Below are 13,435 nucleotides of genomic sequence, written 5' to 3' on the forward strand. Positions count from 1 at the left end.
TGTTGTTAAGTGTCAATTGGATGCGAAAACTGTTTGAAATTTAAACAGTCCAATAGGGTAATATCACATAGCAAAGTATAAACAAAAGTGTACACCATAGTATACATGTCGCAAGGTTCTTACCAATTAAACTTTGCAATTTGTACACTAATCTTTGATACGTTGTTTGAAATTTGCATTGTTGTCGAGTGTCAATTGGATGAGAAAACTATTTGAAATTTGAACTGTCTAACAGGGTAATGTCATGTGGCAAAGTGTAAACTAAGGTGTACACCATAGTGTACATGCAGAAAGTTTTTACCGATCAAACTTTGTTATTTGTATGCTAATTTTTGACACGTTGTTTGACACTTGCATTGTTGTCAAATATCAATAGGATGGAAAAATTGTTTGAAATTTAAACCGTCCAACCAGGTAATGTCACGTGGCAAAGTTTAAACTAAAGTGTACATCATAGTGTACATGTATCAAGGTCCTTACCGATTGAAATTTGCTATTTGTATACTGATTTTCGACACGTTGTTCGACACTTGCATTGTTATCAAGTGTCAATTGGATGGAAAAACTATCTAAAATTTAAACTGTCCAATAGAGTGATGTCACGTGGTAAAGTGTACACCATAGTGCACATGTAGCAAGGTTCTTACCGATTGAACATTGCTATTCGTATACTGATTTTTGGTACATTGTTTGACACTAGCATCATTTTGAAGTGTCAATTGGATGGGAAAACAGTCTAAAATTTAAACTGTCCGACAGGGCCATGACACGTGGAAAAGTGTAAACTAAAGTGTACACCATAGTTTACATGTTGCAAGGTTCTCACTGATTGAAATTTACTTTTTGTACACTGATGTTCGACACGTTGTTTGACACTTACATCATTGTCAAGTGTTAATTGGATGGGAAAATTGTTTGAAATATAAGCTGTCCGACAGCGTAATGTCTCATGGCAATGCGTAAATTAAAGTGTACACCATAGTGTACACATGGCAAGGTCCTTATCGATTGAACTTTGCTACTTGTACACTAATTTTCGACACGTTGATTGACACTTGCATTGTTTTCAAGTGTCAATCAAATGGGAAAATTGTTTGAAATTTAAACTATCCAGTAGAGTAATGTCACGAGGTAAAGGGTAAACTAAAGTGTACTCCATAGTGTACAAGCAGTAAGGTTCTTACCAATTGAACTTTGTTATTTGTACACTGATTTTTGACACGTTGTTTGATACTTGCATTGTTGTCCAATGTCAATTGGATGGCAAAACTGATTGAAATTTAAACTATCCAGTAGGGTAATATCACGTGGTAAAGTGTAAACTAAAGTGTACACCATAGTGTACTTGTTGCAAGGTTCTTATCGATTGAACCTTGGTATTTGTACACTAATTTTTGACACATTGTTTGACACTTGCATTGTTGTCAAGTGTCAATTGGATGGAAAAACTGTTTGAAATTTAAACTGTCCAGTAAGGTGATGTCACGTGGCAAAGTGTAAACTAAAGTGTGTACACCATAATGTACTATTGTAAAATTTTGTTTCGCAAGTGTACGACCCGTAATAAATAATAGTGGACCTAAGAGTCCACTTTGTCGATCCCACAAGAACTATTTTCTAATACTTAATTCAATCTTTCTTTAACTACTATTTGACTAACACAAATCAAAGGTTGTAGAATCTGGGTTTTAATCTAAATTCTAGAAAATAATAATGAATGAATGTTAGGGTAGAATAACTTCACCAATCGATCACCTTTACATCTCAAATTAAAACTTAATTCTAATGTAGTGCTTGGTCGAATTCTCCTATTGTATTCAATTTACACCTCTCGAGTTCTCATTGAGCCTATTCAACTAATTAAATTTCATATCGCTATGCAAATTCAACTTAGTTAAACGAGTTCTATGTCTTAGGAATTCAATTATGACTGCAATAAATGGTATAGGTATCTCCACTTGTTTTACCAATGTACTGGATTTTACTACATGGTCGAAATCCTAAACTCATATCTCTATTTGTAAAGAATTCACAAAAATCATCAAATTATTGATCAGATAATTTAATGCATTCAACTCATAGCAAAATCAACACATGGAAGAATTAAAAACTGAAAATCTTAATAAGAGAATGTAAAAGATCCCAATAGGTTACATTATTCCCCCTAACAATGAATTTAGCTACTCATAATACAAGAAGAAAAGTAGGAATTTGTCTTAGAATACATCACCGAGTTTGTAATAAAGATGTAGAAGAAAAAGTAGAATTCTTGCACCAAAATCTCCTTCCTCTTCCAATGAATGCTTCTAATCTTCAATTGCAGCGCCTAGGCGCTATAACATAGCACCTAAGTGCTGGTTATAGCACCTGGGCGCTATGTCTTCAGTGCCTAGGCGCTATGGTTGTGGCGCTTGGACACAATGATTGCGGCACCTAGGCACTGCCTCTGGTCCAAATTTCATCTTTCTTCAGTTTCGTAGTGCCTAGGTGCTATGAATGCAGCGCCTAAGCGCAGTCTTTCTGCCCTAATTTCGTGTCTTTGGCCTCTTCGTTCACTTTAATACTTCTTTTCACATCACTTTTCATAATCTTCAAAACAACACTAAGAAACACATCAAAAAATGTTCTATACTCACAAAATCTAACAAAAATCAAGCTAAAATTGTGCAAAAATCATGAGTGTAACAAACTCATCATGTACATGTTGCAGGTTCTTACCAATTGAATTTTGCTATTTGTACAATAATTTTTGACACGTTGTTTGACACTTGCATTATTGTCAAGTGTCAATTGAATGGGAAAATTGTTTGAAATTTAAATTATCCGGCAGGGTACTGTCACGTGGCAAACTGTAAACTAAAGTGTACACCATAGTGTGCACGTAGCAAGGTTCTTACCGATTGAACTTTGCTATCTATACACTGATTTTTAAACATTGTTTGACACTTGCGTTGTTCTCAAGTGTCAATTGGATGGGAAAACTGTTTGAAATTTAAACTATACAACAGGGTAATGACACGTGACAAATGTTGACATGGTTGACTTCCGTCTATGTTTTTATTATAACAAACAAGATATAATTTTGGTTCCAACAAACCTACTTTTGAATCATGATAGTTGAAATCAAATCGACCATTGCATCAAAATGAAGATTCATGCATAGGATAAGATAAATGCACTTACGAAGAACGAAACGAATGCCAATGTCAAGAGGAATCAAGATCGAAGTCATAAACCTTGATGATCAAGCATATTGAAGAAAATTATATTAGAACCCTTGAATTTATATGTAAAGGTATAACATTTTAATATTTAACAAAGAAGTCTCGGGAGCTCAAAATAAAATCATTCAAGGAAAAATCTATTTTGGAGAATTGAGCTACCGGATGGTTCGGTAGTGTACTGGACGATCCGATAAAGGTCTGACACCTGTCTCACCAACGGCTAGTAGCCTTGTCCAGTACGTACCGGACGGTCCAGTACACTTGCTTGGTAGGGCAGACTCTTGACTGTTAGGAAGATCTTTGAGAGCTATAAATACCACTTTCTCTTCACTATTCAAAATAACTATTCATGAGCATTAAGTGAAGTATTTTATTGATTCTCTCAACCTTATTTATCACTCTTTTAAAGATCAAATCATTCATTTGTTAAAAAACTTTTTGAGTGATCAAAAGTTGAAAAATCATTTATCTTAACTAAAATTTTTCAATCAAAACACTTGAGCAACCTTCTTTGCTATCAATTAAAGTGTTTACCTACTTCTCTCTTATATTCAAACTAAGTCTATATCATTTATTAAGAGAGAAGTTTTCATTTGTAATTTCAATTCTCTTATTTTTGGATTGTGGGTCATGTTGAGTTCCCAAAAATCTCAAAGGTGTAAAAGGATCAGTGCTCCTTGATTATAAGTCATCGGAATCTTTGTAAAGGTTGGATTGCACCATAAGTCAATCAAATATAGTGAAAAAGGCCTTGCTCGTGATGGAGAGCTTGGTAACGGGGGACGTAGATCGTTAATTGGATCGAGCCTCCTTATTACATCGTTTGCGCTCTCTCTTCCCTTCCTCTTATTATTTTTGTGATATCTTGCTTACTAATTATTTTAATTGTTATTTGCTTAAATTTGAACTTATTTTCGAAATTTTTTCAAATAACCAATTCACCTCCCCCTCTTGGTTAGTTGTTCTCGAATTAATGATAGTTTTCAAATGATAAGAGAAAACTATCATTAAATGCCAAGACTAAAAATTTACTTTATTGTGCACTTGATAGAAATGAATTTAATCGAATTAGTACATGTGATTCGGCATATGATATTTGGCATGCTCTTGAAGTTACTCATGTTGGTACAAGTAAAGTTAAAGAAACAAAGATAAATTTACTAGTTAAAGAATTTGAAAATTTCTTTATGAAACAAAATGAGCCTATTGTTGACATGATTACTCGTGATATCGATATTGTAAATGGTCTTAAAGGTTTTGATCGTAAATTTACTAACGGTGAACTTGTGAGTAAAATGCTTAGGTTCTTATCGGAGGAATGGAGTCCATTGAGGATGTTGATCGAGAATACTAAGGATGTAAATATATATCCTTTGGAAGAGCTCTACAGCACATTAATGACCTATGAGCTAAACAATGCCGATGTTAAGGAGAAAATGAGAAAAAGCAAGGAGGAATCCAAGGAGCCTCCTAAACGACAAATTGCATTAAAATCGACATTGAAGAAGGAATATCAAATGAAAATATGAGCGATGAAGAATTTGATGATTTGGTTCTTCTTGTCAAAAAATGGAAAGGTCTTCATAATAATAGAAGATTCCAAAAGAAAGAAGAAAAAGGGGAAGATAGGAACAAAAAGATTGTTTGCTATGATTGTGACAAGTCGGGTCACCAGAGAACCGAGTGTCCAAACAAAAAGAAAAATTTCAAGAAAAAGGTACTCCAAGCCACATGGGATGATAGCGACGACAAAGAACCAAATGGGAATGATAGTCAAGATGAAGTGGAAAATATGTGCTTCATGGTAATTAAAGACAAGGTATGTTCTTATGATGAGCTTTCAATTTCTTATGATGAAATGCTTGAAAATTTTGAAAAACTCACTTTAAATCATGCTATTCTTAAAAAGAAAAACTCTATTTTGGAAGAAGAAATTAAGAAAATTTTCGAAAAGCAAAAAGAGAGTTGTAGAACCCCAAATAATTCTAGACACCTTAGTGGCACTAAGACATGAATATTGAATGACTAAAGAATACTTTAGATTTTTAGTCTCATTTGAGACCCATTTACGACATAGAAAACATTCAATTTGGAAAATTATATCTAAAAAAAAAGTTGTAACTCTTTGAGTTAGCTTTCCAACGCACTTTGAATTACCTCAATCGGATATCGGGAGAAGAAGTTATGATAAAAACACTGAAAGCTGTGCAGTGTCAACCGAAATACAACCGGTCGACCGAAATTGCCTGAAATGAAAATTCTCGTTTTTCTCTAGAATTTAAATATTTATTTTCATCAATTATTTTCTCAAAGGGCCACCCACGTTTTTGGCAATAAAAAGCCCCCTAAATTGAAGCATTTAACCTCAAACTTAAATGTCACCCATGTTTTCTCTCTTAAATGAAATTTGACCCTTCATTTGTTTTAAGTTATGGAATATTTACCTATAAATAGAGATCTCATTTCACTTATTTTTTCTCACACCAAAAGCAAGAGCTTTTACATACTAAAGAAAGAGTTTTCAAGAGAGAGAAAGAGAGGGAGGAAAACGATTTTTCCTAGAAGTTTAAGAAGTGTTTTCAAGCATCAATTCTCAATTGTTTTTAAACATCCAAGGAGTGCATTTCTTTCAACGTTCAAGTTTCATCGAAATTTTCAATCCAAGTTTTCAAAGTTTCAAAAACATCAATCAAGATAGGTAAAGGTGCATTGTGTTTAATCGTGTTAAGTTATAAGTTTCGATTCATGTTAATGTTTGTATGTCAAATAGTACTCCGGTACGGCATATCCCTCTATGTTAATGGTTGCATGTCAAATGGTACTCCAGTATGGCATACCCCGCTATATTGAAGAAATGTTCGTATGTCAAATCGTGCCCTCGGGTAAATGGTGCCTTCTGGTACGGCATGTATGAAAAGTTATAAAGTTAATGTTTTGAAATGTATAGCTTGATCACGAATGCACCTATGACACCTATTGAGTTTTTCAACTCACGGGTTTAATCCCATCTCTACAGATTGAAGGAATTCTACCTTGGGCATGGATGGAGAAGAAGATAGACAGTGATGCAACGAGCCCGTGGAAATCCAGTGAATAAGTGATTTGAATTTATTTTTATGAAATGTTTTCCAATGTTATTTCTTTAAAGTTTTGAATAACTCAGAATGCGAGAACAAGTTATGTTTTCTTCGAATAAATTACATTTTGTTGTTTTGAAAAATGATTCAGTGTTTTGTTTAAAGTATTTGAAGTATTGTTATTTAAATTATTATCCGAAGATGTAAGCTTCCGCTAAAATGTATACACTTGTTACTAAACCACCGGTTAAGCTAAGTAAGTAGCGTTCCGGTCCACTAGAGATGGGGGCGTTACAAGAGTATTGATCATGACCTTTTGATAAAAGAAAACATTTCTTTGAAAGAAAAGGTTAATGATTTAACACAAATTATCCATAAGTTTACCGAAGGTGAGAAAAATTTTGATTTAATGCTCGGTAGTCAAAAGTGTGTTTTTGATAAAGGAGGAATTGGATACAAACTCTCCCTAAAACAAAAATCACTCAAAAATATGTTTGTTAAGGCTGCAAATATTTCATGTAGCTTTTGTAATAAAAGTGGACATATTGCTTTTAATTGTGTAACTAAACAGAAATTATTCTTTGAGAACAAATACAAGTGGATACAAGAATCCACAAAAACTAACTATCAAGGACCCAAATTTGTGTGGGTACCAAAAGTCAAAACTCAATTTGTCCTTGTAGGTACCGAAGAAAATAAAAAGTAAGTGGTTCTTGGATAGTGGATGCACAAAGCATATGACTGGAGACCGATCATTATTATCAAACTTTCAAGAGGAGGATGGAGGCCATGTGACCTTTGGAGATAATACCAAAGGTAAAATAATCGGCATTGGAAATATTGGTAACCACTCATCCCCCTCTATTGAAAATGTTTTACTCGTTGATAATCTTAAACATAATTTACTAAGCATTAGTCAATTATGTGACAAAGGTTATAACAAAAAATTCGATTCTTTCAAATGCCTTATTAAGGATGCTATTTCGAAAGAGGTAATTTTTATAGGAAGCCGAAGTAAAGATGTTTATTTTATAAACATTGAATTGGAAAATAATGAAAAATGTTTACTTAGCTTGAAAGAAGAATCATGGTCATGGCATAGAAGACTTGGACATGTAAACATGGATCTTCTTTCAAATATTTCCAAAAATTGTTTTGTAAAAGGTTTACCGAATTTGAAATTTGAAAAAGATAAAATCTGTGATGTTTGTTAATTTGGAAAACAAGTAAAAAGCTCTTTCAAACCAAAACTTTATACTTCAACCACAAAACCATTACAACTTCTCCATATGGATCTTTTTGGACCTTCTAGGATGGCTAGCTTAGGTGGTAAACATTATGCTTTTGTTATTGTCGATGATTTTTCAAGATTTGCTTGGGTTATATTTTTAAGCTTAAAAGAAAAAGCTTTGAAAACTTTTAAACATTTTTGTAAGAAAGTTGAAAATGAACAAGACTATTCTATTTCAACTATTAGAAGTGACCATGGTGGAGAATTTGATGATTTTTGTAAAGAACATGGATATGAACATAATTTTTCGGCTCCTGGAACACCTCAACAAAATGGTGCAGTAGAAAGGAAGAATCGTACATTGCAAGAAATGGCTCGTATTAAGTTAAATGAAAATAACTTGCCTAAATATTTTTGGGCCAAAGCCATTAATATCGCTTGCTACATTATCAATAGAGTATTAGTAAGCAAAAGGAAAACTAAAACTCCTTACGAACTTTGGAAAAATAGAATTCCAAACATTAGTTATTTCAAAATTTTTGGATATAAATGTTTTATTTTAAATACAAAAGATAATTTGGGGAAATTCGAATCCAAATCTGATATTGGAATTTTCTTGGGATATTCATCGACTAGCAAAGCATATAGAGTTTTTAACAAACGAACTCTAGTCGTTGAAGAATCCATGCATGTTACTTCTGTTGAAACTAACTCATCTGATCGAGAGAAAGGTAGTGATAACGATGTAGGTTTGGAAGCTCCTTTCGAACAAATGAAAATTCAAGACCAAAATAACGAGGCACCAAATGGAGAAATAGAAAAGTCAAATGCTCAAGAAAATGAAGAAAGACAAACCGGAGAACAAAGTGATCCCTCGTTACCAAAAGAATGGAGGTTTGTTCCATCTCATCCCAAATAGCTAATAATTGGCGATCCATCAAAAGGTATCACTACTAGAACCTCTTACAAAAATCATTTTGGTAGTTGTGCATTTATTTCTCAAATCGAACCTAAGAATTTCAAAGAAGCCAAGTTTGATGAGTTTTGGATTCTAGCGATGCAAGAAGAATTAAATCAATTTGAAAGAAACCATGTTTGGGACTTAGCCACTAGACCAAAGAATCAAACCATTATTGGAACAAAATGGGTTTTTAGAATTAAAAGATATGAAAATGGAATAATTGTGCGTAACAAGGCTAGATTAGTGGCCCAAGGTTACCATCAAGAAGAAGGTATCGATTTTGAAGAAACATTTGCACCCATAGCAAGATTAGAATACATTCGTATGCTTCTTGCATTTGCATGTTACAAAGATTTTACACTTTATCAAATGGATGTTAAAAGTGCTTTTTTAAATGGTTTTATTCAAGAAGAAGATTTTGTTGAGCAACCTCCCAGTTTTAAAGATCACAAGTATCCAAATCATGTATTTAAACTTCAAAAAGCTCTTTACGGTTTGAAACAAGCTCCTAGAGCTTGGTACGAACGGTTAAATAAATTTCTTCTCTCAAATGGTTTTTCGATTGGAAAAGCGGATACTACACTTTTTATAAAAACTCATAAAATGATATGCTCATGTTCAAATTTTTGTTGACGATATTATTTTTGGCGCTACAAATATACATCTTTGTGAAGAATTTTCAAAATGCATGAGTAAAGAATTTGAAATGAGCATGATGGGTAAGTTAAAATTTTTTCTTGGCCTTCAAATTAAACAAATGAAAGAAGGAATTTTCATAAATCAAAATAAATACATATTAGACATGCTTAAGAAATTTGACATGCATGACATCAAGCTTATGAACACACCTATGAGCACACCACTAAAGCTTGATAAGGATGATCTGTGGACGTCACAAAATATGGAGATATGATCGGATCCCTTCTTTATTTAACTACTGGTAGGCCCGATATTATGTTTAGTGTTTGCCTATGTGCTTGCTTTCAATCTAATCCTAAAGAATCACACTTAAAGGCCATAAAAAGAATTTTTCATTATCTAAGTGATATGAGAACTTTAGGACTTTGGTATCCAAAAGGCACTCATATTGACTTAATTAATTATTCGGATGCTGATTGGGCCAAATGTAATGTTGATCGTAAAAGCACAAGTGGAAATTATTACTTTTTAGGCTTTACACTTGTGTCTTGGTCTAGTAAGAAACAAAATTCCATTGCACTATCTACCATTGGGGCGAAATATATCTCGGCCGCTAGTTGTTTTGTACAAACACTTTAGATGAAACAAACTCTATGTGATTATCATTTGTCTTACATTCATGTGCCTATTTATTTGATAATACTACTGCCATAAATTTGTCGAAAAATCTCGTCTTGTATTCACGAACTAAACATAGTGAGATTCGACACCATTTTCTCCGTGATCACGTGCAAAAAGGAGATATTTAATTAGAATTTATAAAGACTGAGGACCAATTGGCTGATATTCTCACCAAACCTCTTGCACACGATCGTTTCACATATATTCAAAGAGGTTTATGAATTATCGATGAAGATGAAGTTGAATGTGGTTAATTCTCCCTATCACGTTGATCAACGTCCATAGGCTTTTACAAAATTGTCCAAATTATTGCTTATTTATGACTTCATCATATTTCAGTATCTTAGTTAAAAAAAATTGTATCGGACAACAAAAACAGACCGTCTGGTACATACCAGACAAGGCCAACGGACTATCCGATACATTAGTCCATTTTTAACAGAAATTCTCTGCCGTACCGGACCGTCTGTATGATATATCGAACCGTCTAGTACAACGGGAAATCGTTTTCTTAAAACCGAACTAGTCATTTTCCTCCTCACTTCTCCTCATTTTTGAACTTCTCTCCCTCAATATCTTCTTCCTTCATCCTACAACATATTCCTTTTGCTAAATTCTTAGAAATCTCTCCTACCCACAACTTCTACACTCACTATTACTCAAAATCTCAAGCTATCATAGTTCGAACCCTAGCTCTTTCTTCATCAATTTTTCAAATTTTCCACCATACCAAGAGTGAAAAGAGCAGTAAATTGCCCAAAAGGACTACTATACATCCTCCACCAAGCTCCTCCGATGAAGAAATGAATGAGGAACCCTTGGTACCAATGAACCCATTTGAGAAATCTCCCATTCTTATAGGTAAAAATGTCAATCATTCTGATTTTACACTATTAACACCTGCATTTCACATTGAGGATTTCTTAGAACACATGGGTTGGAACAATGTAGTCGGGATGAAAGAGCACGCATATCCTAGGTTAATGAGAGAATTTTATCACTCAATGGTTATTCGGTCGGGCACAATTACGTGTTTTCTTAACAATGTGCATATCACTATTTCCAAAACACTCATTCGTGAAATTCTTGAGCTTGACATGTGTGAAACACAAATTTATCATCATAAGGCACATCCGTCAATAGAGGGTTATAATTTGAGTGATGCTTGTCGACATGTTACCAGAAAATATTTTGAAAATATCAACAAAACTAGTACACATCACTTGAGTTTACCTTGCAAGGTTTTACAACACATTATCGCCCATGTCATACTTCCTCGAAAAGGATATCGAGACGAAGTCAATTTCCTCAACCTATTTATTCTCGACTCTTTTCTTGTGAATCAAAAATTAGATTTTCCAGCTTTGGTTATTGAAACTATGGAACACGTGCATACCTCTCGAAAAATCAAAGCTCTTCCATACGGCATGCTTTTAACCAAAATTTTCAAACACTTTCATGTGTCGTTGGACAATGAGCCTTTCATCAAATTACATCCAATCGACACCATTAACATCAAAATATTTGCACGAATGCGAATCATAAAGGAAAATAGTCAATGGGTAGTACACACAACGGGGTTCGATCCTACCTCGGGTCCATCCACTTTAGCTTTTGAAGGTGATGATGAGGATGATTTCAACAATGCTCAAATCCCTCCTTCTGACATTCCGAGCTCGAGTGGCCCTCGACCATTGAGTAGAGGAAATAGCATGACCAAAGATCAATTTAACATCCTCAACGGTCGTATTGACTCTCTCACTTCCACCATCAACAGTTTTGGAAGTTTACTTCTCCAGCTTCAGGCACAACAAATGACTATCCAAGACCGACGGGCAGAGATGCAAGCCCAATAAACTGCCTTCTTTACTGATTTCTACTCTAGATTCCCTCCGGCACCATAGTTCATTCATCGTCATTTATAATGCTTGCCTTTATGCTTTCCCTTTGAACATTGCAGTACTATGCTTCTCTAACTATTTTTGGGCTTCATGCATTGTTATTATCCAAATCTATTTTGCTTCTATGTTCTTACATTCAATGGTTGACTTCTTTTTGCTTATACCAAAAGGGGAAAGTGATATGTGGATGATTATGCAAAAATATGCCAAATGGAATAAATAGTGTAATGGTTAATTATGCATAATGTGTAAGATTAAGGAGAAATATCTTCAATGTATGATCATTGATGTGCAAAAGATAGGGGGAATACAGATATATATTTGTTAAATTTGTGAATCATTCGTCTTTTGCAAATCATCTTGTTTGTTATAATCAAAAAGGGGGGAATTGTTGATATGGTTGACTTCCGTCTATGTTTTGATTATAACAAACAAGATTTAATTTTGGTTCTAACAAACCTACTTTTGAATCATGATAGTTGAAATCAAATCAACAATCACATCAAAATGAAGATTCATGCATAGGACAAGATAAATGCACTAACGAAGAATGAAACGAATGCCAATGTCAATAGGAATCAAGATCGAAGTCATAAATCATGATGATCGAGCATATTGAAGAAAATTATATTAGAACTCTTGAATTTATATGTAAAGGTATAACATTTTAATATTTAGCAAAGAAGTCTTGGGAGCTCAAAATAAAATCATTCAAGGCAAAATCTATTTTTGAAAATTAAGCTACCGGACAGTCCGGTAGTGTACCTAACAATTCGGTAAAGGTCTTTGGCCAACGGTCAAAATTTTTCATGTTTTGACACCTATCTCACCAACGGCTAGTAGCCTTGTCCGGTACGTACCAGAAGGCCTGTACACTTGTTCGGTGGGGCAGATTCTTGACCGTTAGGAAGATCTTTGAGAGCTATAAATCCCACTTTTCTTCACTATTCAAAATAACTGTACATGAGCAGTAAGTGAAGTATTTTATTGATTCTCTCAACCTCATTTTTCACTCTTTTAAAGATCAAATCATTCATTTATTAAAAAAAAAATTGAGTGATCAAAAGCTGAAAAATCATTTATCTCAACTAAAGTTTTTCAATCAAAACACTTGAGCTACCTTCTTTGCTATCAATTAAAGTGTTTACCTACTTCTCTCTTAGCAAGGTTCTTATCGATTGAACTTATCTAGCTGTACACAGATTTTTGGCATGTTGTTTGACACTTGCATTGATGTCAAGTGCCAATTGGATGGGAAAAGAATTTGATATTTAAACTGTCCAACAGGGTAATCTAATATGGAAAATTGTAAACTAAAGTGTACACCATAGTGTACATGTAGCAAGGTTCTTAAAAATTGAACTTTACTATTTGTACACTGATATTGACACGTTGTTTGACACTTGTATTATTGTCAAGTGTCAATTGGATGGAAAAATTGTTTGAAATTTACACTGTCCAATAGGGTATTATCACGTGGCAAAGTGTAAACTACAGTGTACACCATGGTGTACATGTAGCAAGGTCCTTACCGATTGAACTTTACTATATGAACACTGATTTTCGACACGCTGTTTGACACATGCATTGTTGCCAAGTGTCAATTGGACGGGAAAATTGTTTGAAATTTAAATTGTCCAATAGCGTAATGACATGTGGCAAAGTGCAAACTAAAGTATACACCATAGTGTACATGTAGTAAAGTTCTTACCGATTGAACT

The 13,435-nt window shown here is 33.9% G+C and overlaps 1 protein-coding gene across 1 annotated transcript; it reads left to right on the forward strand.

Moving 5' to 3' along the window:
• The first annotated feature begins 4,438 nt into the window (after window positions 1-4,438).
• Window positions 4,439-8,451, forward strand: LOC111377216. The gene is made up of 4 exons (XM_023000280.1): window positions 4,439-4,670; window positions 4,802-5,043; window positions 6,985-7,117; window positions 8,105-8,451. Exons 1-4 carry the CDS (start codon window positions 4,439-4,441, stop codon window positions 8,449-8,451), a joined length of 954 nt encoding a protein of 317 aa, XP_022856048.1.
• Window positions 8,452-13,435: the final 4,984 nt, after the last annotated feature.

This window comes from Olea europaea, unplaced genomic scaffold (assembly GCF_002742605.1).
Source record: "Olea europaea var. sylvestris unplaced genomic scaffold, O_europaea_v1 scaffold1624, whole genome shotgun sequence".
Lineage (NCBI taxonomy): Eukaryota > Viridiplantae > Streptophyta > Magnoliopsida > Lamiales > Oleaceae > Olea > Olea europaea.

Excerpts from the sequence above, each read along its gene's own strand:
- LOC111377216 (XM_023000280.1), top strand. The coding sequence starts at position 4,439 with ATGATTACTCGTGATATCGATATTGTAAATGGTCTTAAAGGTTTTGAT. Across the intron at positions 4,671-4,801 it reads TAAGGAGAAAATGAGAAAAA|GTCTTCATAATAATAGAAGA; the intron begins GCAAGGAGGAAT and ends AAAAATGGAAAG. Across the intron at positions 7,118-8,104 it reads CTTTGGAGATAATACCAAAG|ATAATTTGGGGAAATTCGAA; the intron begins GTAAAATAATCG and ends TAAATACAAAAG.